Below are 27,958 nucleotides of genomic sequence, written 5' to 3'. Positions count from 1 at the left end.
ATGTTTCTGCTCTACCGCAGCCCCATCTCTTCCTGGTCTTCTGTAGGGAAGTGGGATCTCGCAGTAATTGATTGAGTGGCAGCAAACGCAGTTATGACTACATTTTCTAATGGATTTATTTAGGAGACCCAGCCGATACCCTTAACAGCCACAGTTCATTAGTCCAGGCACCAAAATTATAACAATCCAGTCTGCTGATTTTTTCCTTAGGCTTCCCAAGTCCTCAAGACAGGGGAGGATAGAATGAGGAAACACATCCTCGCCCTGGGGTCCCGAGGGAAAACAAGGGTGGGATCTCTGCCTGTGGAAAATGTTAGGATGCTAATTCATACAAGGATTTTATTAAGTAATGGCCCTGTACCTCCTCCTCTGAAATTCATGGCATGTTCTCAGTACATGCATTTCCTTTATCCTTAGTTCACCAATATTTGTGTACCCAGCTTACGTCTCCTTTAATTCCATAAGGTCCCTGGGCACAAGGAATAGTCTCTTATTCATTTTATCCCCCCCCCCCCAGCAGCTGGAACCCCGTAGGTGTTCAATTATGACTGCTGCATGTATGAATTCAAGACACAGGGCCAGGAGGCTGATGAGAGAGGCAAGGTGCTGGGCATTCAGTGAGGCCCTTGCCACCCACTGGAAAGATGTTCAGACGATCCATGTTCTTCGCGCCATTGTGTCTTGAGGCTGAAGATAGGTTGAAGGAGCCCAGAGGGAAAAAAAGCCAGTGAATGTGTAGATGTGAGATTAGGCTGTCACATCGTCAAAGGAAATGTCCTCATCTTGCAGTCCAGGAAGATGCCCACACACCTGGGGCCCCTCATCTGGGTCCAGGGAACAGTGGACACCTGGTACTCATTTTGCATCCTCCTCCTCCTCTCTCCTCAAAAGTCATTCTCTGGTGATGGAGTCATATTCTCCTTCCTGCTCCCGGATGCCCTGCAGACACCCAGGACCCACCCTGTCTTGTCTCCCACCTTCACTTCCCAGTAATGGTGCCTGGAGAGGAAGCTCAGAGAGCCCAGGGCCATGATTCATCTCTGGATTCTTTCTGGATTCGCAGGCCACCTGTCCTGCTTTTTTGCACGTCTCACACTCTTCACATCGTCAGAGCAGATGAAAGATGAGGTTGGGATGGGCAGTTCCTGCTTCCAGAATCACATCAACTGTGGAGAGAATTAGAATTCCTAGCTGGAGGTCCATGGACCGCATCCCCACAGGGTTCTCCCCACATTCAGGAAATATGGTCAGGGTCATTCTTCTGGAGTGCACTGGAGACAGCACAGGCACCCAGCGGGCCAGTTGCCTCAGGGTGCCTGACCACCAATCAGTTCCGGAACTACAGAGAAAAAGGAGATGGGAAAACATCCTGAGCATCCCCATTCGGAGGGGCTGAGCCTCTCCTGGTCCCCATCACAAGGAAAAACGAGGACCCCCTTCCCTGGGCAGGACCCTGCTTCCTCTGCTTGGCTGCAACCCCATTCCTCCTGGCACCCCAGCCTGCCTCAGATACTCTGTGGTCTGGCGAGCTGACTTGGCCAATGACTCTGCCACAGAGCCTGTGAGGACCCGTCATGACTTTTCTCTTGCCTTTGTTACAGGCATTTTTCTCCTTTCTAAATACTGCCTGGAAATCAGCAGCATAGTGGCAATAACCTCTGGCCAGCCCATGCTACCCCCTCGACACTCACCATTGAACGTGTCCATTCCTGAACGCAGGGTTTCTGAAAGGGAAAAGGGAGTCTGTGTTAGGTTCCCCGGGTGGGGACAGATCTGGGAGGGTCTGATGGCAGAGCCAGAAAGGCCATGGGAGGTGGAGCAGGGACATCAGGGGGCTGTGGGCTGCAGGGATCCCAGGGAGGAAGTAAGCAGGCACCCCCCCACCCCCGCTTCCCTTGAGCCCACCTACCCAAGAAGTGCTTCATGCTCCTCTCCACAAACTCTGATCTCTGGTACAGCAGGTGGATCTTTTCTTTCACCTCCAGGGGGGCAGTCCACAGCTCGGGGTCGGTCACCATCTTGGCCCTAGAGACGAAAGACTATTTGTTGGCCAAAGAGGGCTGGAGCATGGGGGCGGCCCAGGCACTCCGAGGGAGAGGGAGCCTCCCCAGGCACACCCACCCCATCACCGGCCTCACAAAGAAAGTCCTCCCTGGGCTTCACGTTCTAAACTCTGGTCCTCAGCTCGGGCTGTGGATTAGCATCACTTGGAGTTTTAGAATCTACTGCTTTCAAAACCACAGCGAGGGAGTTCCCATCAGGGCACAGAGGAAACAAATCTGGCTAGGCACCACAAGGTTACGGGTTTGATCCCTGGCTTTGCTCAGTGGGTTAAAGATCCAGTGTTGCCACGAGCTGTTGTGTAGGTTGCAGATGCAGCTCAGATCTGGCATTGCTGTGGCTCTGGTGTAGGCTGGCAGCTGTAGCTCTGATTTGACCCCTAGCCCGGGAACCTCCATATGTCATAGGTGTGGCCCTAAAAAAAAAGACCAAAAAAAAAAAACCCCACAAAAACACATCAATATACCACTGTACAGCCATTTGGATGGCTACCATTTAAAAAAAAATCAAAAATCAGAAGTATTGGGAGTTCCCTGGTGGTCTAGCAGTTAAGGATTTGGCATTGTCACTGCCGTGGTGTGGGTTGAACCCTGTCAGGGAACTTTCCCCTGCCACAGGCATGGGGAAAAATAAACCTTAAAAAATTGATGCCTGGATTGTACTCCTAAAGATTTAGATTGGATTTGTCTGCCTGGGACTGGATGTCAGGCATCTGTAAAGCTCCCAGGGTGATTGTAATTTCCAGCCTCCTTGCTCCTTGTCCCCTCCCCGGACCTGCTGGGCTCCGCAGCTCCACTCCTGGAACGCGCTTTCCTCCCTGTGGCCACAAGTGCTGCTGCAGGGACAGTTTCCATGAGGCGAATCGCCTAGGACACAGTCTGCCAGGGAAGCATCTTAGGAAGCCAGCTCCCACGCAGGCTGTGGTGACGCGGGCCAGTCTCCTGCCCCACACTCTCCCTCCCCTTCTCCCTGCATCAGAGACCCAGGGTTGGGAACATCTCCCTCCCAGGTCTGCCTCCCCAAGTGCTTCCTGCAGGAACCTCAGGGGAACATCCAGGGACCTCCTGGTACCTGTGCAGGGTGACTCTGATGTCCTAGAAGAGAAAAGAGGGGAGTTCTCCATTACTAGGCTCCTAAGGGCTGTGATGACTCCTGGCCTCTCCCCCGGGGCTCCCAGCCCCAGCATGTCAGCAAAAATGGGGCACCTCTCCCCACTCCTAATTCCAGTCTCCCACAGTGTCAGCCCAGCTGGGGCCTGCAACAGAACAGGACCCAGACGCTGCCGATCTTTTCTGGAAAAGGCCAGGGGATCCCCTAGATACTGGGCCACCCTGGGCTCCTGAGAGCTCTTTGAAGGGTCTGGGCACACGAGGCATTGTGTGTCACCAAGACCAAGACCCACCCCCAGGCCTCAGGGCCTCCCCCACTGGCTTGGGCAGAGCTGGCGGCAATGGCAGTTGGGATCCCGTGTCATCTGACTGGGCACAGCACACAGGGGAAGGCCGGGCTCAGCCGCACTCACTTTCATAAGCTCCCATTCTGGCTGGCACTGCTTGGCCTCCAGCTCCCCGATCAGCTCATCAAGAACGGCGACGTCCCTGGTCACTTGGGTGCCATAGGTCTTCCTGACGTGGTTAATGGTCTGGCCCACCTCGTCCAGCCAGGTCACAAAGAGCTGCTCTTGCTGCTCTAAAAACTGGCACAACTGCTCCAACTGGTATTGGACTCTCTGCTTCTGGGTTTCAGCTTGTTTCTGGGGAACAGAAGTCAGGGAGGCAGGTGTAGGGGCCTCTGCAGTGAAGTGGACGTGTGTGTCCAGGGAAGCCCCCCCTAAAGCCCGCCTCCTGCAGGTGGAGGCCTGGATTCCAGAGCAGGAGGCAAAATGCGCTGGGACCTTCTGGGACAGGTGGGCTCTTGGAAAATGTCCTAAAAGTTGGTGTTGTGGGTAGAATTGTGTCCCTTCCAGAATTTATATGTTGAAGTCCTAACCCTGGTACCTGAGAGTATGATCTTATTTGGAAATAGGGTTGTTATGGATGCAGCTAGTTAAGCTGAGGTCATAGTCCAGTGGAGACATCTGGACACAGGTACACACACAGGGAGAATGCGTGTGACGAGGCCCAGGGGAGCAGCCGGCGTCTACCAGCTGAGGACAGAGGCCTTGGGGGAGCCTTCCATCCTGGCCCCCAGAAGGAACCAGCTTGCCTCCAGAACTGGGGGGGGGGGTGCATTTCTATGGTTTATGGGACTTTGTTTGGGAAGCCCCTAAGACACGTGGTGTCACCTTCTTCCTTCCTTGAAAGCCAGCATGAGGATGGCATGTATCTGGGGTCAGAAATGGGCAAGGTCATGACCACAAAGTCTGCAGGGAGGAGAGTTCTCTCCCTTGCCCCACAGAGTCTCAAGAGGGCCCTGAACGGGGGCAGTCAGTCCATTGTTTGGATGCAGGTGAACTTGACACCCTCTGCTCCTGCACACTGGCCAACCCTGACCTCTTCTAGCGCCCTCTTCTCGTGTCCCGAAGAAGCTTCTGCAGACCCGTGATGTGGTTTTAGGGCACTTTTCCTCCCTCCACGGAGGGAGCGGCCCTTGAGATCTGCTAAGACTGGACATTAGAAATCTTCTCATTTGGGGCTCCAAAGGACAGCACTAAGTCTTTATTTTGCACCAAAAATGTCCCTTCATCCTTTGTCTATGATGGCAGTAACACTGACTTCTTTTAAGAGGACAAGTCAGTTGTCTTGTTCAGTGGCCTACAGGTTAAATTGCTTGATAATTAGTTCATGATTAAATTCAGGATAAACATTTGGGGTGAGAACAGCATTGACCTAATGCCATGGTCTTTCTAGCATATCCCGTCGGGAGGCAAACCCCATCCAGTTTGCTGTCACCATCATTGTGACACTAGGGTCATTTGCTGAAGGAGGAGTCTACCAGATATCACTACTGTAAATATATATTATTTCCTTTATCGTTACTGAGTAATTTGGGGACTGGTACTTTGAGAGCATGTAAATATCCTGTTCTCCAAGATTTTCTCTAAAAATTTCAGCCACCTGTTGATGAGCCTTATTGGTGTTAGCTGTATAGTGGAAATTTTCTATTTAAATTATTCTTTTTTCTTTTTTGTCTTTTTTAGGGCCACATCCACGCATATGGAGGTTCCCAGGCTAGGGGTCGAATTGGAGCTGTAGCTGCTGACCTACACCACAGCCACAGCCACGCAGGACCCCAGCTGCAACTGGAACCTACACCACAGCTCATGGCAACACTGGATCCTTAACCCACGGAGGGAGGCCAGGGATCGAACCTGTGTCCTCATGGATGCTAGTCAGATTTGTTTCCACTGAGCCACGATGGGAACTCCTATTTCTATTATTCTTCTCTGCCTGTTTTAGCTGGCATTTGCTGTATAGAAGAGGTCTTCCTTCCCCCTCGCCAAAGATTAAATTTTTTTTTGATTATTGAAAACAGGAGAAGGGGAAGACCTGAAGAGAGCGTCTTGCTTCCAGGAGGGCCCATGTTACTTCATCTTAAGGGGAGGCTGGCCCTCCTTATCTCCGTGGGTTTCCCTGCAGCCTAGACCCCTGCCTCACCTTCCTTGGGGGCAGCCCTGACCTCTGCTCCATCCTCAAGTTCCAAGCCACCTGGGATTAGAGGAAAGGGTTTTCATTTTACTCTAATTCAGGAGTTTCCCAATAGATGCCCGGACCAATGCCACCTGTGTCCCATTCTGCTGTTTGTTTTCTTTGCCTGTTTCCTGTTGCGCTGTGCTGGGTCCCCACAGAAGTTTGAGACTCAGAGAGGGAGACAAGATCCAACTAGCAGAAATGCACTGGATGGGGATTTTCTCTTGTGGCTCAGCAGTTAATGAACCCAGCTAGTACCCGTGAGGAGGTGGGTTCCATCCCTGGCCCCATTCAGTGCATTAAGGATCTGGCATAGCTGTGAGCTGTGTGCAGTGGAGGTGACAGATGTGGCTCAGATCTGCCATTGCTGTGGCTGTGGTGTAGGCTGGCAGCTGTAGCCCTGATTGGACCCCTAGCCTGGGAACTTTCATATGTTCTGAGGGTGGTCCTAAAAAAAAAAAATGCACAGACAAATCAAGACTCTGTGGGGTAGGATCCTTCTGAGGCTGGGAACTAGAAGCAACACAGTGCATCTAAGAGTCTGAGCAAAAGCCTAACAGGAAGACCACTCAATTGTACTTACTGAAATCTATGGTGGTGCAAAACCACAATTTTAAAGAAAATGTCTACATTGAATACTTGAATTTTAAAAATCAATATAGTTTTTGTAAAAAATACAATGGGAGTTCCTGTTGTGGCTCAGCAGGTTAAGAACCCAACATAGTGTCTATGAGGATGTGGGTTCAATCCCTGGCCTTGCTCAGCGGGTTAAGGATCTGGCATTGCCTTCAGCTGTGGCATAGGTGGCAGATGTGGCTTGGATCCAGTGTGCTGTGGCTGTGGTGTAGGTCAGCAGCTGGCAGCTCCAGTTTGAGCCCTGGCCTGGGAATGTCCATATGCTGCAGGTGCAGCCATAAGAAAAGGAAAAAACAAAACAAAATTAAATTAAAAAATGCAGTGGGTAGCAGCAACAGTTGTAAAAACAATACAGAGGAGGATTTAAGGTTGAAATGTCTCTTCTCCTTTCTTCAATCCCATTCATCAGCAACTACTAGTATTAGTTTCGCGAAACCATTTTGTGTGAGTATCAGAAAGCACGACAGGGTCCTTTCCCGCTCAGAGTGGCTTCCCTCTCGAGAGTCAAGCTCATCCTTGAACACCTGTTATCCCTTGTCCCCCAAGAACAGGTGGTTCAGCTCTGCCTCACTGTGAACCAGTACAGAACCTCAAGGACCCCTGCTCATTCTTGGTTCCCTCCCTCCTTCCTCAGGGGTGAATCCAGGAGAGGACTGGCCAAAAACACCCCTAGCCTTACCAGGAAGTTCGCTGTCTTCTTATGCCCCTGAGACCTCTCCTCCTCCCCAGATTTTCTCAACTCCTTCAGATGCTCTAGTTGCTTCTGAATTTCCTCCTGGAGAAAAAGAGCACTTGTTGAAGCTTAAAGTTGGCTCCTGCCATCTTTGGTTGGTGCCAACTCTAGAGGGGAATAAAGCGGAGAGTGCTGCAGCTAAGAGCACCAGGAGAGAGGAAGAATGAATCAGTTACACCAAGGGAAGCAGAGCCAGGAAGTGGTGAGAAAGATTTCTAATGACCTGTTAGGCACATCTGGATTCAGCCATACCTGAAGACCTCTGAGCTACATGAACCAGTAAATCTGTCTTTAGTTTGTACTGTTTGCCATTTACAGCCCAAGAAGGCTGGCTAATGCACCGACCTCCCAGGGTTGTTGGGAACATGAAGCAAGCCCTGGTCTACGCAAGTGCCCAGCAGCAAAGGACCCCAGTGCAGGAAGCCCTACCTTGTATTCCAGGGCGGCCTCCTCAATGGGGCGCACCCGGTGGCCTCGGTGCTCCTGACTTAGCCCGCACATGAGGCAGATGGGTTCCCCATGGTCCTCACAGAAGAGCAGCTGGACTTGCTGCTTGTGACGCTCACACTGTGGCAGGGACTTGGGGCTCAGGCTTCCCATCTGCAGGCCCACCTGCTGCTCGTGGCTGCCACAGCTCTTCCCCGGGAACATGTCCTGGTACCCAAGGCAGCTGGGTGAGCGGCCGCGGGAGGCCTCAGGAGCAACGGAGAAGCTGCAGGAATTGTGTGCACAGCTGCCACCGACTGGATCTGCTTGCTGGGTGCAGCAAAGGGGACACACAGCCTCGTTCTGCAGCCTCCCTGAGGACATAGCAGCGGAAGAATCTCCTGAGTGACAAACCTGGGATGTTACCAAGGAGTGCTGCAAACGCAGCTTAGAGAGCCTGGGCCTGGGCCTCGTACTCCGTCAGACCGAGGCCTCTCCCTCAGTTGTCGCCCCGCTTCCCCCCACCGAGGCGGCAGAGGAGCCATGGGACTGAGGGCTCATGGCTGGATCTCACGCCAGTCCCGAGACTGGACTTCTTGGACGTTTACCCTATCGAAAGGCCTTGTGCTGTAAATCCTTTGTCTTCCTCCTGCACGTGCACTGATCTAGCAGGTGATATAAAGACAGCAGGACACTCTGCTGTTTGCTGTGCCACTTACAACCACCCAGACTGCTCACACTGAGTGCACCCAGGGGATGGTGATACGTTCACAGCCAGACCCCTAACCCCTCGTAGAATCCCTGCCTCGAGGTGAGCATTTGGGAAGCGTGTGCGGAACGAAGGAGCAAATGGGCCACTGCCCACAGCCAGGTTCAGGAAGCACAGGGTGAAAATAATGAAGGGAACTTTGCAAGCTGAAGGGTAGAGCCCACCAAGGGTAGAGCCATGGTGACATTCAGCTATGACCAGCTCTGCCTAAGACCACAGCACAGCTTCGTAAATTGGAGGAGAGGAAATAGAAACGCACTCAACCCATGAGTTGCTCCCACCTCCTCCTCTCGCAGGGTCCCGGGAATTCATATCACATCTTGACCTCTGGTCTATGGACTGGCCCCTTTTTTTTGCCACTCTGCCTCATATGGAGTTCCCGCCCTGCAGCTTTGGCAACACTGGATTCTCTTTTTTTTCTCCCAAACACCGTTGGTTTACGGTGTCATGTCAGTTTTCTACTGTACAGCACAGTGGCCCAATCGCACATGTATGCATTCTTTTTCTCACATCATCCTCCACCATGTTCCATCACGAGCGACTAGATACATTTCCTTGTGCTGTACAGCAGGATCTCATTGCTTATCTGTCCAAATGCAATAGTTTGCATCTATTAACCCCAGACTCCCAGGCCCTCCCACTCCCTCCCCCTCCCTCCCCCTCCCAGCACTGGATTCTTTAACCCACTGTGCTGGCTGGGGATTGAACCTGTGCCCTGGTCCTGCAGAGACAGCACTGATCTCATTGCACCACAGCAAGAACTCCTCATATCACATCTTTAAGTGACCTCTTGAGGTCCCCAATTACCATTTCCCCTCCTCTCTTTAAATAGAATTTATCGCTGTCCCTGTGGCTACTTCCCCAACAAACCCCCCCTCGAAAAAAAAACCCTCCTTTTCTCGGCCTCCCTTGCAGTTAGGTGTGGTCGCTTGAATACAGGCCCACCTCACTTCATTGCATTTCACCTCGTTGCCCTTCACAGAGGCTTCATTTTTACAGAATGAAGATTTGTGGTAACCCTGTGTAGTCAACGATGGTGAATGTTTTTTAGTAGTAATTATTTTTATTTATCTATCAATTTATTTATATTTTTTGGCCGCACCTGGGACATGTGGAAGTTCCTGGGCCAGGGATCAAACCTGGTCCACATCAGTGACCTGAACTGCTGCAGTGACAATGCCAGATCCTTAACCCACTGAGCTACTAGGGAACTCCTATTTATTTATTTTTAGAGCGAAAGAGATTTATACACAAAGATACTTCAGAGACAGAATGTGGGCTGTCTCAGAAGATGGGGAGTGTTGAGCAACAAAGTGTTTTAAAATTAATGGAGTTCCCGTCGTGGCTCAGTGGTTAACAAATCCGACTAGGAACCATGAGGTTGCAGGTTCGATCCCTGGCCTTGCTCAGTGGGTTAAGGATCTGGCATTGCTGTGGCTCTGGCGTAGGCTGGTGGCTACAGCTCCGATTAGATCCCTAGCCTGGGAACCTCCATATGCTTCAGGAGCGGCCCTAGAAAAGACAAAAAGACAAAAAAATAAATAAATAAAAAATAAGATATGTACATTGTTTTTCAGATGTAAGACTACTGGACACTTCACATAGGCTACAGTATAGTGTAAACAATATACCCTGGGAAGCCAGAAAATCCATGTGACTTGCTTTATTGCAATATCTGCCTTATTGCAGTGGCCTGGAGCCAAACCACGGTATTTCCGAGGTGTGCCTGTTCATTCTAGCCAAGAGGATATGAATAAGTAGAAGCACCATGAGCAGCGTCTGCAAACTGGAGAAAACCTTCCCTGAGTGATTGTCTTCTCCCTTGTGCCTCCATCCCGCTGCCCAGAATGCGGACACTGCTCTTGGAGACCATGAGCTTGAGAGCAAACTCTGTGGAGCAGAAAAAGGGCAGGAGCTTGGGTTCCTGGCCACAGGGTACCACATTTATCCTGGACCACCTATGTGTCATTTACATGGAGGGGGGACAAACTTCAGACTTGTTTCACTTACATTATTTTGGCACGTCTGTCAACCCATCATAACCCTAATTTCTGCCTCTTGAGTAAAAGAGACCCAAGGAGTTTAGCCAACAGCTCCCTCTTTGCCCGGAGAGGCCAATGGCAGGATCTCAGCCCCACAACATACTGCCGTGGGGTATTGTGAGAGGGTGATCTTTCCACCCAGTCTTTTCCAGATGCTCAACCTGGAGTTCACGAAGCCCTTGGGAAGTCTTAAGAAGGACGTCAGTGTATCTAAGAACTAACTAACGGAAAGGATCTGGTGGTGTCCCTGCTGTGGTGTGGGTTTGATGCCTGGCCCAGGAACATCTGCTTGCTGCAGGCACAGCCCAAAACAGAGAACTAACCGAAATGGAGGCAGCATCTCCTGAAGATGTGCATGTGCACATTTTTTTTTTCAGGATTCAGAGCCTACATCAAATTCTCAAAGGGCTGAGGACCTCAAGGGGCACCCAGGGGTCCAGTGGAATAAACACAATGGGGATAAACAGAGGTTTATAGGGGAAACCCACACAGGTCATTATGCCCAAGGATGCTGAGTCTCCTGGATTCTGAGGTCCTTTCTTACCTGAAGACAGAGGGCCTTTCGGATTTGAAGGTACATGGAGCACACCGCCTGCCACCTCCTCCACAGTCCTGGAGCTCTCTGGAGCCTCAGTTCCTTTCTTCTCTGGAGGTGCCGTGGATTCTGGGTGCTCCCACGTCTTCTTCTTTGCAGCCAACGATACGTTGGACAGTGTATTCCTGAGTGCGCCCCCCTGCAGGGTCATGGAATGTTCCAGATTCCTGGAGCCTTTCTCTGGAGCCACAGGAGCACACACATTCAGAGTGGCCATCTCACTGGGGGTGGCTGCTGAGCCTGGATTCTCACTTCCCATTTTCTCTTGAAGCAGAAGCGTTTCTGGATGAAGGGATTCTATCTCTCCGGGAGAAATGGTCAGTTCAAGACTTTTGGGTCGCTTCTTTCCTGTGGGTAAATAGGCTTCAGAGATCTTAAATTCTCTCCTTCCCAGGGACCCAGCCAGCGAGCCCCCGGCCAGGCCCTGGAGCCTTCCAGCAGAGCTGGCATTCCTGCGGAGGCTGACACCGGGCTTGCTCCCCCTCTCCCCCTGGTGCTTGCTAGGGAGTGGGCTTCTCTTGGAAGACGTGGTCATGTTCCGGGCCCCTGGCTTGCTCTGCGCATCCGGGCCCTCAGGGCCTTTCTGATCTCTCCGTTTGACCTGTGGCTTCTTCTGGGGCCCCTTGCCAGCCTCAGGCTGCATGGATGGTGGGCAGCCAGCCCCGTCACTGCTCTGTCGCTGCTTGTCACCTTCCAGGCCATCCAGTATCTTCAGGCTTTTGGGCTTAATCTCCCTAGAGGAATATGATGTTGCTGAACTGTCTGTGTCATTTTCTTGTATCTGATATTCTGAAAAGACAGATAAAAAGGCATGAAGAGTCTCGGGGTCAAGGTGTGGGGAAGGGGAGAGAAGAGACAATTCCCCCTGAAACGAGGGACGTTCAGGACATTCTAGACATCGGCAGTCAGTTACTATTACATAAAAACATACTAATTATTTGCTGTCTTCTGAAATAGTGCTTTTCAAACTTTTTTTTTTCTTCTGTCTTTTTGCTATTTCTTGGGCCGCTCCCGCGGCATATGGAGGTTCCCAGGCTAGGGGTCCAATCGGAGCTGTAGCCACTGGCCTAAGCCAGAGCCACAGCAATGCGGGATCTGAGCCGCGTCTGCAACCTACACCACAGCTCACAGCAACGCCAGATCCTTAACCCACTGAGCAAGGGCAGGGATCGAACCCACAACCTCATGATTCCTAGTCGGATTCGTTAACCACTGCGCCACGACGGGAACTACCTTTTCAAACTTTTGTAGGCAGGAAACCTAGGTCTTGCTGAGAATTCTTAACGCGTAAGTGAAAACATTTGTTTATTGGTATGCATTTGTGTGTGGTTTATCGACATACAAAACCCACTTATAAAATCCATCAGTAAAGATTGGCACACAAATTTGAAATCAGGAGTTATGAAGGACAGGTAAAACTTCAGAAGCTAATTTGTTTCTGGGTTTTTTTCCCCTTTGGTATCATGAGGCAAAGAAAAACTTAACTCGGACAAGCGTCATGGTAATTTTTGTTAACTACAGCTTGCATAGAAATTTCAGAATACTGTTTAATTAAACAGACACAACGAGAAAGGCTGAATTCCAGGGTCTCCATAAAAAGTTCAAGTATAGCACGAACTTTCACACTGATGGCCTCCAGTATTTAAAATTTGGTTAATATACATTTTAATATGAATTTGTTTCATAAGTTAAAACAACAACATCTGAATTAAGTATTTGGTAACAGTCTAAAGAACCTGTGAAATATCTTCCCAGGATACAGTTTTCAAACTACTTTAATAAGGAAATGAAAATAACCTGTAATTAGCACCTTAATTTTTGGTTTGAAAAATACTTAGAATTTAAAGTTGCTTAAACATTTTGCTGTTGGGTTTCTAGGAAAACATGTTACCCAAACGGGATCCAGAACTGGTAAGAAACCATGAAAATGCTAATAACCAGATTTTAAAATACAAAAAATTAACTTAAAAATTCTACTCATCAGGTTACACCAGACTCAGGTTACGCTTTAGTTTTATCACTCTTTCAAAGAGCAGAGAATTTCTATGTTATGTAAAGTCTTCTGCCTCATAGAAGCACATATAAAGTATTCCTGATGTATTCTTAAAAGTCTAGAAATGTAAGAAAAATTCAAATATGAAAGAATAGTTTTTTAAACTAATCACGTCTTAGCGCCCCCATCTCCAAAAAAAAAAGTCTTTAAAAACAGGAACCACTTGGCCACATTCTTTGATTACAATGTCATAAAATCAGAAAGTTGCAGCAAAACAGTAGCAGAAGGAAGATAAGGATGGAAAAAAGGAAAGAAAGAAAAGATGCAGGAAATGAAGGAAGAAAGGAAGAGAGAGGGAAGGAAAGAGGCAAAAGAGGAAAGGAAGTAAGGAAAAAGAAAGAAGAGAGTCCTTTTGAGAATTTTAAAATACCTTTGTAACATGCGTTAAAGAAGAACTGAGAGCAGAAATTCAGGGGGTACCACTGAGATTACCCATCAACCCTGCTGTTCATCCATCAACCCTGTGATCATCCAAACAAAGCTGTTCCTCTCCGGGTGAGTGCTAATCACAAATGAAGCGAGGCGCCTCTACCAACGGGCAGCCACTCTTGCCTCTCCTGGTCCCACTCCAGAGTCAGAACCTCAGCCTTCTGGGTTTGGTTTTGTTTTATTTTGTTTGTTAAGCCATTGGGAGCCTTACCTTTCCTCCAAAAACCAGAGAGGGGTAAGCACTTCCTTGGCTCAAGTCACCAGGGTTGTGGCAGACCTTGGACTCAAGACGCCCTGGTCCAAACATGAGTTCCCTCTTGCGCCTTCCACCCCACCCTGCCAGCAGCCAGCAAGTTGCGGGGGCATGGGGCCACTTACCTGGGCTGATTGCCCTGTGGAGCTCCTCTGCCAGGAGATGCTGGTTGATGGCCCTCAGGACCTGTAGGGTCAGTTGCACAGCATAGTCCTCCCCATAGTGGGTGACCAGCAGCACGGCCAGCTTCACTGGCTGGGCTGTTTGGAGTTGGCCCCGGGGGATCCGGGAGTGCTCCTTCTCCAGGCTGGTGTTCTGTAGCTTGAACTTGAACTTCTCAAAGTCATAGGGCACCAACTCTTCCAGGGAATAGAGCAGATGGTCACTGGGGGTCTTGGCCATAGCGTGGCCCAGGAGAGCCTGGAGGCAGCTGTCTGTCTTCTGAGCTCTCTGCCCTGGAGCCCCGAGGGTGAGTGAGAAGAGGTAGCTTGTGAAATAACGGAAAAGGCACAGGAAATGCTCTCCGTTTTGGTGGGAACTGAGACTAAGGCTATGAGCATGTCATGGCTGGCTTGGGTTCTCTTACAGATGCAGAGGCTTTTCCAGCTGGGAGAGCTCCACGCCCCATCAGACAGGTGGCCGGCACCTGAGCTCTCACTGGCTGAGATGGATTGCAGAGTGGTGGGTAAGTCTTGGAGGGTCTGGAATTGGAGTTCAGGTTTTTGTTTTTGTTTTTGTTTTTTCTTTTCTTTTTATGCCTAGACCCTTGGCATATGGAATTTCCTGGGCTAAGGGTTGAGTCAGAGCTGCAGCTGTGGGCCTGCACCTCAGTCGCAGTAACCCTGGTTCCAGGCCACATCTGTGACCTACACTGCAGCTTGCCGCAATGCCAGATCCTGAACCCACTGAGTGAAGCCAGGGATCGAATCCACATCCTCAGGGCCACTCTTTTGGGTTCTTAACCAGCTGGGCCACCACAGGAACTCCTGGATTCCAGGTTCTTGATCTTGGGAGAAGTATGGTGATGCTTCCCTGGCTTCTCCCAGGATACAGGGGTACAGTGGGGGGAACAGAGCCCCTGGTCCCATGCTGGAGAGGAGCATGATGAAAGTCAGCTCCTCCAGCCAGCTGTTCCCCTGCAGACTCTTGGGACTTTGTGGAGCGGGGAATGGGGAGCCGCAGGTACAACCCAAGGAGGCAGGTGAGGCCAGAAGGGCACCCCCCGGAAACCAGCCCTGTTATCTCCCCCTTGAATGTTGTTCTGGTTGTCTGGTTCTTCCAGTAACACGAATGACTCAAAATGCCACACGCCTGGGCCCACCATCCTGATTTGTTTGTCCCAGCGCTACCTCTGCCGCAGCTTCCTAGCCCCAGGCCTTGGAGGGGGCGCTCTTGTCCCTGCACATCTACTGAGCATGTGTCTGGGACCCTGGGCCAGGATGCCAGAGAAACAGGGCTGAAAAACCGCACAGGCATCCTGCAGAGCTCGCAGCCCAGTGTGGGGCCCCAGTGGTGGCTCTGAAGCTAAGTGTTGTGTGTGGGGTGGGGGCTGACTTCTTCCTTGGTTGACTGCTCCATCTTTCTGCACTGATTTTTACCCCGACATTTTGTTTCCAAAAATGTCAGGATTTCCCAGTTGTGGCTCGGCAGAAATGAACCCGAATAGTATCCATGAGGATGAAGGTTTGATCCCTGGCCTCACTCAGTGAGTTAAGGATCCAGTGTTGCCATGAGCTGTGGTGTAGGTTGCGGATGTGGCTCGGATTCTGTGTTGCTGTGGCTGTGGCATAGACTGGCGGCTGCAGCTCCGATTCAACCCCTAGCCTGGGAATCTCCATAGGCCAAGGGTGCAGCCCTAAAAGGACAAGAAAAAAAAATTTCAAATCCACAGAAAAGTTGAAAGCATAGTACAGTGAACCCTTATATACCCTTTATCCTATGATCACCAGCTGTTTACATTTTATAATGTTTGGTGATTCTCTCTCTCTCTCTCTCTCTCTCTCTCTCTCACACACACACACACACACACACACACACACACACACACGCACACATGCTTTCACTTCTCTTTTTTTTCTGAGGCATTTGGTAATAAATTTAAAACATATCAGATATCACTCCAGGAGTTCCCATTATGGCGCAGTGGAAATGAGTCCGACTAGGAACCATGAGGTTGTGGTTTCAATCCCTGGCCTTGCTCAGTGGGCTAAGGACCCGATGTTGTTGTGAGCTGTGGTGTAGGTTGCAGATGCGGCTTGGATCTGGCGTTGCTGTGGCTGTGCTGTAGGCCAGCAGCTATGGCTCCAATTGGACCCCTAGCTTGGGAACCTCCATATGCCTAAAGAGCAGAAGGAAAAAAAAAAAGATATCACTCCAAATACCCTAGATACCCTAAATACTAAGAATAAGTATGCCTGGATATCAATTTTTAAATTTTCTTTTATTTTGGGGGGCTGCATCTGTGCTGCACAGAAGTACTCAAGCCAGGGATCATAACCATGCCACAGCAGCGACCGGAGCCACAGCAGTGACACTGGATCCTTAACCTGCTGAAGCACCAGGGAACTCCCAGATATTATTTTAAATAATCACAACACTATTAATACACTGAGGAACTTTAATGTTTTTGTAATACTACAACCTGTCCATAATCGAATTGCTCAATTGTTCTGATAATGTCTCTGATGGCTTTTTTTTCCAAACCAGGATCCAATCAGATGGCACACATTGCTTTTAGTTGTCATGTCTCTGTAAGTCTCCTTTTATCTAAAACACTTTCACATCCCCCTGGCCTTTAAAATTAATTACTTAATTTTTTAGGGTCGCACCTAAAGAATTTTTAAAAATTTTTTTAGTTAAAAAATTTTTTTTTTGTCTTCCTAGGGCCGCACCTGTGGCATATGGAGGTTTCCAGACTAGGGGTCGCATCAGAGCTGTAGCCACTGGCCTATGCCGCAGCCACAGCCACAGCCACGTGGGATCTGAGCCATGTCTGCCACCTACACCACAGCTCATGGCAACATCTGATCCTTCACCCACTGAGCGAGGCCAGGAATCGAACCTGTGTCCTCATGGATACTAGTCAGATTCATTTCTGGTGAGCCATGATGGGAACTCCTGAATTTTTAAAAATTTTTTCGTTCTTTTAAAATTCTTTCAAGACGTTAATGGTTTTGAAAAGTCTGCTAAATGTCCTTCAGTGCACATTTGTGTGGTTCTTCCTTCCTTATTAGACTGAGGGCACATCCCTGCATCCTTAAGATCTCTCCATTGTAAAAGGTCCCTTTTGTCTTTGTAATTAATAACTAACCTGGCCATGTGGAAATGTCTCAGCCTCTACGGTCTTTCACCCGCTGCTATTAGAATTCCTGGATGATCCCTTCCCAAATCAGTTGCTACAGTGGTGGTTGCAAAATGGTGGAACTTCTGTCATTTAGTTGGCATCATGTGCACATCCTGGTTTAAACTTTCTTTTTCAGGAAATGTTTGGCTGACAGATGTTTTGCCAGTGGTACACTCAGCCTTCAAAAGTGCTTCCTCTGTGCCAGGCACAGCTCAGCTTGCTTTCTATCTATTATTCCCTGAAATCTCTGCAGCCCCCCTTCAGTGCAGCATCCATCATCCCTGGCTTAGTGGCTTAGAGACTTGCCCGGGGCCAGGGTTCAAATACCCTCTATTAACCACCTTGTAATACTGCCTCCCTGCGTGATGAAACTGAATTTTACTCATCACTAACCATGGAGGTCACCTTTTCAGATGACCAACAAGGCTCAAAATGGGTCATGCTGACCACTTCCACAGGTCAGCTACAACATTCTGATACCTGACTGAACAAACAGCCCTGTGTATGGCCAACCTAGGATCAAGCCTTCCATGACTTCTGGTTGGTTGAATTTAGTTTAATGTCCGATTGATCCACATGCTTTACAGAGGATTCAGTGTTTGGCGTTTAACAGCTGACAACATCCAGTTTTCTGCTAAGAAAATAACAGCCAAAGCCGACATCTTCCCTAAAAAATGGATGCACCCAAATGCACCTTTACGGTGGAAACATCAGATGTGGGAATTTCTCAGGTTGGGCCAGAAGGGTGTTACCTGGGGTTTCTCTGGGACCAGGACCTGTACAGGATTCAGGAAGTCAGCCTCCCTCTGCTGAGGCAGAAATGATGAAATTGCACAATGCCTTGCACACGCCTTTGTGTTCCTGGGATCTCTGACGCTGTCCAGACTGGCCAGGAAACTCCTCTGAGCTAAGACTAAGGCTCCTCTGACAGAATCGGGCAGGAAGCGGGGCTTTCCAGTTCACAGCAGGATGTTTGGCAATTTCAGTGACACTTCTTGCAACAGGGGCTATTCTGAGACACGGACTTCTTGAAAGGCAGTTTTAATGCCACTGAGGTCCTTCTTAGGTCAAGAGAGGCTCCCAAAGCTTACATTTTTTTGAGGTTCCAGTGATTTTTTAAAACAAAGAAATGGGACGGAGTTCCCATCATAGCTCTGACTAGGAACCATGAGGTTGCGGGTTTGATCCCTGGCCTTGCTCGGTGGGTTAAGGATCCCGTGTTGCTGTGGCTGTGGTGTAGGCCGTTGGCTACAGCTCCGATTAGACCTCTAGCCTGGGAATCTCCATATACTGAGGGAGCGACCCTAGAAAAGGCAAAAAAAAAAAGACCCCCCCCCAAAAAAATATAATTAAATAGATAAATAAAAAACAAATAAATGGGAAAATAGAATTATTATCCTTGGGATGCATTTTATTTATTTATCTGTCTGTGTCTCTGTATATCTACCTGTCTATTTTTTAGGGCTGCACCCGCGACACATGGAAGTTCCCAGGCTAGGGGTCCAATCGGAGCTGTAGCTGCCATACTGCACCACAGCCACAGCAATGCGGGATCCGAGCTGCATCTGCAACCTACACTACAGCTCAGGGCAGTGCTGGAGCGTTAACTGACTGAGTGAGGCCAGGGATTGAACCTGCGTCCTCATGGATGCTAGTCAGGTTTGTTACCACTGAGCCACAATGGGATCTCCTGGAATGCATTTTAAATGTTTGATTTAACAAGGAAATTGTGGTGTTGATGAACTCTTCTTTCTTGTACCCCTGTGACTACATGTGTGCCCTTATTTGGGGACATGATAACTCTTAAACCCGGTACAACTGCTGCAAAGGGTCCAACCTTTGCCTTCCTAAGTGATGCATAGCTCAGAGACCGACCTTCATTCCATTCCTGATCATCAGGGTTGCACCTTATACCACATCATTTTTGCGTCATTTGGGGTTTTAAAATCAATGATGCATTTTTGCATCATTTTTGGGTTTTAAAATCAATATATAAACAAAATCTGGAGTTCCCACCATGGTGCAGTGGGTTAAGAATTAGACCAGTTGGAGTTCCCGTCGTGGCGCAGTGGTTAACGAATCCGACTAGGAACCATGAGGTTGCGGGTTCGGTACCTGCCCTTGCTCAGTGGGTTAACGATCCGGCGTTGCCGTGAGCTGTGGTGTAGGTCACAGACGTGGCTCGGATCCCGAGTTGCTGTGGCTCTGGCATAGGCCGGTGGCTACAGCTCCAATTCAGCCCCTAGCCTGGAAACCTCCATATGCCGCGGGAGCGGCCCAAGAAATAGCAACAACAACAACAAAAAAAGACAAAAGACAAAAAAAAAAGAATTAGACTAGTGGCTTGGGTTGCCACGGAGGTGCAGGTTTGATCTCCAGCACAGTGGGTTCTGAGGCTCAAATTCAGTCCCTGGCCTGGGAACCTATTAAAAAAGAAAGAAAGAAAACCAATATGTATTACTTTTACAATAAGAGAAGATATTTTGTAAAAAGCATTTTGTAATTAGCCTAGCTTCTAAGCAAATATCAGTCCTGTCCTCCCAGCCATTATGATAAAGGAGCTTTGTCATATTTGAATATAATACATAATCTGTTATTAAGAGAATCAGAAAGACCTGGTGGGAAGATCATGAAAGCATTCCTGCGTTAATCTGCAATTGAAAATAAAAGATCCCACTGCGACCCACACTCTCCCTCACCCACCAGTATATTGAATATTAAGGGAGAAATCTGAGACTTCGAGAGGCTTAACCATTCAAGTTCAAGGTGAATTTCCAGGCAATAAACTTCCCACTGAGAAACATACTGTAACTGTGCTTTCTGAGGACGAACCAAGTTCTGGGACAACCTACACAGCCTCCTGAGCAGGATAGGAAAGGAGGGAGAGGAAGCCAGCTTCCCAGAATTGGGGGTGGTGGGTGGCTTTGACCTGTCAGAGGTGGCACAGTGATGGGGTCAGAATAGGTCTCCAATCAGCTCAGCAAATGAGAGCTTCATTTGCAATATGGTAACCTTAAGCAAGAGACTTTATATGTTACAAAGTACTATATACACTATTTACCTTGATTGTTAAATCTAGTTGGAGGGTAAGTGGGTTTCATTTTACTGTTTAATTTTGCATGTATTTAAACATTTTCTAATTTTAAAAATTGGGGGAAAAATTGTTCTAGCGATATTTATGGGGACCCTACTAGGAGGCTGGCCTTGAGCATGCAGTCCCTGACCACCAAAGGCAACTGCTCTCCCTTCCCCTTGCCCTTTGAAGTTCGATTTACTTGACCCTTCCCCAACTCTCAGAGCCCCTTCCTTCTCACCTCAGGCAGAGGTGAGCCCGGTCCTGCAGTATTCCTATTCAGCCTCGCCCCGAAACTGTTTTTGAGTTTGGAAACTGCACGGAGTGGTGGGGACATATGGGATTCCAAAATCTAGGACCTGTGCGACCTGGGGAAGTCACTCGACTTATCTGAACTTGTTTTCCTGTCTGTCAAAGGGGTCGTTTAGGGAATTCAATGAGATAATGTTTGCAAACTTTTCCAGCACCGTTACAGAAGTGCCTGCTTCATTCTTTGGTGTTCCACCGCCTGGCACGTCGTGAGCGGGAACCGTGGAGGTGGACGGGAGATCCCTGCCCCAGCATGGCCATCACCTCCAGGACTCCTTCTGCCCAAGCCCCGCACTTAGGGCAGGAACGGTGTATCTGCGGGAAGGACAGCCCGAGGGTAAAGGGGAAGGTCAGCTCAGGACACCCACAGGGAAGCAGGCGCTGGGGTCGAGTCCGGTCCCGCGCGCTATCTTTCCGGGACTACGCGAACCTGCAGGAGGACCAGCGAGCCCTGAGACGCGGGACTCGCCGCCGCCCCACCACCGGGGTCTGCACCTGCCGCCTCCGCAATTGTGCGGACGTCTAGCTGAACTACATCTCCCAGAGGGCCGCGGGAGTCCTCGGAGCCAATCTGAGGAGGGGTGGGCGGGCACTCTGGCGCCTACGTCTCCCGAAGGGTGCCTGGATTGACGGCCCCCGCGGCCTATAGCTGCTTCTCGCCGGGGCAGCTGCTGGCCCCCTGCGCTGGGAGAGCGGCGGTGGCCGCTGGTGTACACGGCCCGCGCGGGGATGTGGAGTCAGTGCGGCTGGCGGCGGCCCGGGGCTCGCGGGCTGAGGCGCTGGGAGTGCACTGGGGAGCTGGATCCCCAGAGCCTTTCGCCCTTCATGATCCTGCAGATGCCGTTCACTCGTATTTACGGCCAGGTATGTTCCGAGGGTCCACTATGTACCACTTAATGGGTCGGGGCGAGGTTGGTCATTGCCCCAGGGAGCTTCTCACCTGGGAAGGAGAGCGGTGGGTAAACGATAACTTCCAGCCTGTGTAGAGCTGTGAAGGAAATGGATCATTCAACCAAACACCAGCACCGCACAGCGGTCTTCTCGGTTTTCATGCTGTCAACAGGAGCGCTAGAGTATAGATTCTTAAACTTCTCCGCATCACGGTTCTCTTTGAAAAATCTAGTGAAACGCTATGGGCCATAGGGGTAGTGGTAGGTTTTTTTGTTTTCATAAAAAAGCGCATGCTTTTTTCCTACATCATTTTGAGGGGGGGTTTGTGGGGGGGGGTTGTTTGTTTTGTTTTGTTTTTTTGTCTTTTTGCCTTTTCTAGGGCCGCTCCCGCGGCACATGGAGGTTCCAGGCTAGGGGTCTAATCAGAGCTATAGCCGCCGGCCTCCGCCAGAGCCACAGCAACACAGAATCCGAGCCCCGTCTGCGACCTACACCACAGCTCACGGCAACGCGGGATCCTTAACCCCCTGAGCAAGGCCAGTAATCGAACCTGCAACCTCATGGTTTCTAGTCGGATTCGTTAACCACTGCGCCTGGATAAGAAATCCGTTTGTGGGCTTTCTGAGGTCCACCTGGAGAAATCTAGCGGGGAGGGGATGGGGCTCTACGCCTAGACCCCACCCCACCCCCACCCCCACCCCTGGTCTCTAGAGCAGCCCCTAATTTTTAACTGGTTTACATCTTTACGTTTCACCTTCAAGAAAGATTTCCTTTGATCCAAATGTACTGCAGGAATCCAAAGAAAAGAAATACCCAGGAAGGCGTTCCCGTCGTGGCTCAGCCGTTAAGGAACCGACCAGCATCCATGAGGTTTCGCTTGGGTTTCGATCCCTGGCCTTGCTCAGTGGGTTAAGGATCCTGCCTGCATTGCCTTGAGCTGTGGTGTAGGTCGCCGAGGCTATTGGGATCCTGCGTTGCTGTGGCAAATGCCAGCAGCTGCAGTTCCGATTGGACCCCTGGCCCGGGACCTTCCATATACCAAGGGTGCGGCCCTAAAAAGATGAAAAAGTTCCGCATTGCCTTCGGCATAGGTTCCCAGGCTAGGAGTCGAATCGGAGTTGTATTTTTTAAATTTAAATATATGAAGAGAGACTTAAGATATAACACGGGAGTTCCCGTCGTGGCGCAGTGGTTAACGAATCCGACTAGGAACCATGAGGTTGCGGGTTCGGTCCCTGCCCTTGCTTAGTGGGTTAACGATCTGGCGTTGCCGTGAGCTGTGGTGTAGGTTGCAGACGCGGCTCGGATCGCGCGTTGCTGTGGCTCTGGAGTAGGCCGGTGGCTACAGCTCCAATTCAACCCCTAGCCTGGGAACCTCCATATGCCGCGGGAGTGGCCCAAGAAATAGCAACAACAACAACAACAACAACAAAAGACAAAAAAAAAAAAAAAAGATATAACACGGCAACCTCTAGAGAGTGGAACTGGGGTTGGAGGTTATGCTTTTACTCTGTGTCCTCCATACATTCTTGTGGTTTTCAGTGACTATTTAAACATTTTATGGCATATGGAACATAGTCTGTGAATATATTTTCAGTGTAAAATAAGGCAAAACAAAATATGGCAAGCTTAATCTTAGAGAAAGACTGTCATATTTTGCTCATTATTTTTTACAGTAAAAAAATCTCATTAACTGGGAATTCCCCCTGTGGCTCAATGGTAACAACCCAATTGGTATCCATGAGGATGTGGGTTCAATCCCTGGCCTCACTCACTGGATTAAGCTCATGTTGCCATGAGCTGCAGTGAAGATTGCAGGTTCGGCTCGGATCTAGTGTTGCTGTGGCTGTGGCATAGGCCGGCAGCTGCAGCTCTTATTCGACCCCTGGCCTGGGAACTTCCATTGACTGAGGGTGTGACCATTAAAAAAAAAAAAAAAAAAAACTCATTGCCTGGAATATTTTTTCACTGGAATGCGAAAGATTAGGAAAAGCATTTTAAAAAAGCAGACTGTGCCCATAGAGAAACAAATATGTGAAGTTTTCAAGTCATATTTGAGGTTTTCCAATAATGAAGGAAACAGTACAGACCTAACTCCAAAGTAAACACACACATACCTACACACACTGCACATTAATGTAGACAAATTCTCTAATGAGAGCATAAGGTCTCATGCTTTAACTCCCCTGAAGATATAGAGCAGAAGCTAAAATTTTTAAAAATATGATTTTAGGCCATTTGTCCAGGAACGCCTTAGCACTTCTTCAGCAGCGGATCAGTACCAAAATGTAGGTGGCCTTTCATCTGAAGTCCTGGAGAGGGAGCACGTGGTCTCTGGAGCTGCCGCTGGAAGCACAGTGGACACCCCCCCACCCCACCCCCGAGCCCCCCACCCCTCCCACTCCCATCTCCACAGAAACAGGAAGCTGGAAACAGTTCTTTTCAGATATACATATTTTTTATTCAAATAGAGTTGATTTACAATGTGGAAACAGTTCTTTCTTTCTTTCTTTTTTTTGTCTTTTTGCTATTTCTTGGGCCGCTCCCTCGGCATATGGAGGTTCCCAGGCTAGGGGTTGAATCGGAGCTGTAGCCACTGGCCCAGGCCAGAGCCACAGCAACGCGCGATCCGAGCTGCGTCTGCAACCTACACCACAGCTCATGGCAACGCCGGATCGTTAACCCACTGAGCAACGGCAGGGACCGAACCCGCAACCTCATGGTTCCTAGTCGGATTCGTTAACCACTGCGCCACGACGGGAACTCCAGAAACAGTTCTTAAAACTGCACGAAGTAGGAGAAAATGACTATATGAGTCAAAGCTAAAACTGGACATCAAAGAGCTCAGAAAATATTTTCCAAGTCTGAAACGTTAGTGGAGACAGGTGAAGGTATCTATCAAAGTTCTAAAAGTCATGGCTTTGGAACTGTGATGGGTGACAACATATATTGGGCACTTTCTATGTACCAAGCATCGTGTGAGTGCTTTATACGCCTTCATAGCACAGTCCCTGGGGTCAGTCTTCTGGAGTGAAAATGCTGACCCTGAAATGAACAGGTTGTGTGACACTGGATGAAGAATACACCTACCTACTCATTCATCCTTGAAAAGGAAGGACATTGTGTTATATCCTACAACATGGATCAATCTTGAAAACGTGCTACATGAAATAAGCCAACAACAAAAGGGCAAATACTGTATTCACCTATATGAGGTATCTAGAAGAGTCAGATTCACAGAGTCAGAAAAGAAAACCGTGACTGCCAGAGGCTGGGAGCAGAGTGTAATGAGGAATTATTAATGCTTAGAGTTTCAGTTTGAGATGAGGAAAACGTCCCTGAGAACTAGGTATGCCAGTTCTTCAAATTAATGTCTAGATCAGTGGCTCTCAGCTTTGGCTGCACATGAAATCATCTGGAGAGCTTTAAAGAATCCTGATCCTCAGACCAAATACATCAGAATCGCTAGAGGGTGGTACCCAAATGCTATAGTCTGAATGTTGGTGTCTCCTCGGAATCCATATGTTGAAATCCTGAGGCCTGGTGTGATGGTATTAGGAGGTGGGGCCTTTGGGAGTTGCTTAGGCCATGAGGGTGGAGCCTGCATTAATGGGATAAATCCTCTTATAAAAGAGACCCCCACAGAGCTCCCCTTCCATCATGTGAGGACCCAGAAGTGGGCAGTCTGCAACCTGCAAGAGAGGACTCACCTGACCATGCTGGCACCCTGACCCTGGACTTGCAGCCTCCAGAACTGTGAGAAATTTCTGTTGAGTCTAAGCTACCCAGGTTGTGGTGTTTCATTTTGGAAGTTCTGCTGGACGAAGACACCAGGTCTCAGTTTTTCAAAGTTCCTCAGGTGACTCCAGTGTCCACGTGGCTGGGAACCACTGGTCTAGATTGTGAGTGGCTGTTCCAGGACCTGTAGTGTAGGGCCTTAGCACATGCCAGCCATTAATCATTGTTGGCAAAGCAGTGGATCGGCTGTGTGAGAACCTGGTCGTGGACTTGCAAGAAGCCATCACTGATGGTAAAAGGCTAGGTCCGTCCTTTCCCAGGAGGACTCCTGTTCCCCATGGAGCCCCTTTCGAACTTCACAATTAAGCGGGTGGCATCTTTCACCCTCCTGCTACAGCCAGCTGCAGGATGAAACAGCTCGTGAGCAGCTCTGTCTGTGCTGGTCTGATTTCTACCCTGCAAGTCCTTTGCTCATGGACCTTGTTGAGCAAACTGGCTCTTGGGACAGAAAACAACACTTTGGGGGAATAACATGAATCCTAAAAGCTGCCTGTTTACTTCCCAGGGGAAGCTCTACCCCATTGGAGTTGCCTGATAGACCCTGAGGGGTCTTGCCACACCCTTGGTTTCTGGGAGAAGCCTTGGGAAGAGGGCCTTTGGGAAGTGGAACCTTTGGGAAGAAGACACATGTTAGTGGTTCATTTTCTGCCAGCAAGTTCTTGGGGGGAAAATGGCACAATTTTGAGGGATACTTCCAGCATCTCAGAGCAGCAGGACTGACAGGAAGCCCTGCCAGGGCCAAGGCCGAAGATCCCGCCCCCATGTTTCCCCATCACCTTCCCCATAGCAGAACCTACAGCTTTCTTCCTCTTTCTGGAAGACTTTTTTCCCAGGCTGTAGTGCAAGTGCTGCTTCAAACCAACCATGAGATTTCCTGGGATACCCTTACTAATTATGCCATTCTGCCGCTTTCCTTGGAGATGGATCTATTTGTAACGAACTAGTTCAAATACGCAGAACATAAATACCTGGGTGACCACACTCAACATTAATAAATGTTATGGTGTCTGTTTGCTTGATTTTGTTATGTATCTTTTATAAGAAACGATGAACCTCTGGACTATCTTGTGTCACTCTCAGGGTGGCCAGCTGTCTTATGTGGTCTTCGAGAGCAAGTTCTCCTAGCCAACAAGATGGAAAAGGCCTTTTATGACCTCACCTTGGTCATTGTTGGGGACTCTAGCACTGGGAAGACCCTCAAAGGAACCTCTTAGAGGAGAGGCTCCATCTGGTCCGGGTGAACTGTATTTCTAGGAAGTTAAGGCAGTTGAAGTACGCCCCACCCCAGACCAAGGTGAGGAGCCACTAGTTCCTTGCTGCTGCCTCCACTCTTGCTCCTCCTTAGGAAGGGTCCCAGTTTGGGGGAGATGACTAAAGAGGTACTATAGAAAGCAAAGTAAGGATGGATAGACTCTCCTAGAGCCGTTTGATATCATTTCAGCTTTGTGAAAGGCCTTAGGTTTTAGATTTTGAAGTTATCGTCAGTAAAACACCCAGTCACTTTTTTTTTTTTTTGGTCTTTTTAGGGCCATACCCATGGCATATGGAGGTTTCCAAACTCAGGTTCAAATCAGAGCTGTAGCCGCCAGCCACAGCCACAGCCACAGCCATGTAGGAGCCAAGCCACACCTGCGACCTACACCACAGCTCACAGCAATGCCAGATCCTTAACCCACTGAGTGAGGCCAGGGATCCAGCCCTCATCATCATGGATGCCAGCCAGATTCGTTTCTGCTGAGCCGCGACGGGAGCTCCCTCCGTTGTGTGCTTGTGTTGAGTGTTAAGGATGACAAATGCAAATAGGTAAAATATACCACAGGTTTGATAATATTTTCATTTTCTAAGACCCTTACCAATGGCATGTGGAGATAGGCCTTGCTAGACCGCTCAGCTGTCCTGTCCGACAACGCAAACTGGAAAAGACAGGATGGAAGCTAACTGTAACCCCCCCGCCCCCTGCAATTCCAGGTATTAAAACATCCAGATTTAGGGGCTGAAGAAACGGATTATAAATGCTAAGGCGAGGCCAATAGCTGAGTTCTTCCTGCCCCCTTCCACATCTTTATGGGGGCTTGAGAAGACGCAGGGAAACCAGGCCTGGAGGCTCAAGTCTGAGCTTTGGGTGTTTCTGAGATTAGTCTGCCCAGATCACTAGGCTAGAAATGACAGAATTTCAGAATGGGTACTCATTTCAGAATTAAAGATCATTGGAGTTCCTATCGTGACTCAGTGCTATCGAACCCGACTAGTATCCATGAGGATTTGGGTTCAATCCCTGGCCTCTCTCAGTGGGTTAAAGATCCGGCGTTGCCGTGAGCTGGGGTGTAGGCTGGCAGCTGCAGTTCCGATTCAACCCCTAGCCTGGGAACTTCCATATGCTGCCATGGCAGCCCTAAAAAGCCAAAGATAAAAGAATTAAAGGTCGTGACAGTTCCAGAAGGGCCCTTAGGATGGTTTCGGCAATGTGAGAGTGACTGCAGGTGCAGCAGGGCAAAGTGGTCGGTATCTCTCTCCCCACCATATTGTGAGCCCCTGGGAGGTGGATTTCACAAGTCTATTCCTTGAGTTCCCTGATTTAAGCCTAGACAGTATCCTCAACACGCTGAAAAAATTACTGAAGATTCTGTAAAGTCACAATTGAAAAAATCTTAAGAGTGGCCCCTGCAGGGTCTCTCTGCTGTCAGAAAATAAGACGGCCTCTTAGAGGGGACTGTCTCAACTAGAGGAAAGGATGAGCCTCTCCTGGGTTCTTTAGGCTCCTACTTTCATTGCCAGCTTTAATAGCGAGGCAACTATTATTGCTATATAAAATCCATAAGATAAATTTTATTTTTTTAATATTCTTATTGTAGTTGCTCTACAATCATAAAAATAATTTTTTATTTGTTGTTTTTAAAACCTCTCAGCAAGGGAAGAGG

At 49.1% G+C, this 27,958-nt stretch overlaps 2 protein-coding genes and 1 pseudogene across 4 annotated transcripts in view; 1 reads left to right on the top strand and 2 right to left on the bottom strand.

Moving 5' to 3' along the window:
* The window catches only part of ZNF263 (zinc finger protein 263), a 47,786-nt gene that overhangs the window by 3,933 nt on the left and 15,895 nt on the right, over nt 1–27,958 (top strand). For 2 of the 3 annotated variants that reach the window (XM_047780708.1, XM_047780709.1), the window contains exon 1: nt 20,132–21,215. The gene's annotated coding sequence lies outside the window, so the exon portion shown is untranslated. Of the gene's footprint in view, nt 1–20,131; nt 21,216–27,958 lie in introns of those variants that run through there. The other variant, XM_047780706.1, reaches the window with a different exon arrangement.
* LOC125127555 (pyrin-like) lies at nt 99–1,302 on the bottom strand (annotated as a pseudogene).
* On the bottom strand, nt 99–14,126 carry MEFV (MEFV innate immunity regulator, pyrin). Its single transcript, XM_047780712.1, has 9 exons — nt 13,752–14,126; nt 10,841–11,680; nt 7,489–7,859; nt 7,006–7,101; nt 3,584–3,814; nt 3,133–3,155; nt 1,910–2,025; nt 1,692–1,724; nt 99–1,339 (listed from the first exon to the last, which is right to left on the bottom strand). The coding sequence occupies exons 1-9, from the start codon at nt 14,026–14,028 to the stop codon at nt 1,308–1,310; spliced, it is 2,019 nt and encodes a 672-aa protein (XP_047636668.1). The 5' UTR covers nt 14,029–14,126; the 3' UTR covers nt 99–1,307.

The sequence above is a fragment of the Phacochoerus africanus genome, chromosome 5, assembly GCF_016906955.1.
Source record: "Phacochoerus africanus isolate WHEZ1 chromosome 5, ROS_Pafr_v1, whole genome shotgun sequence".
Lineage (NCBI taxonomy): Eukaryota > Metazoa > Chordata > Mammalia > Artiodactyla > Suidae > Phacochoerus > Phacochoerus africanus.
The sequence above is the reverse complement of the archived record's forward strand: the minus strand, read 5'-3'. Positions and strand labels throughout refer to the sequence as shown.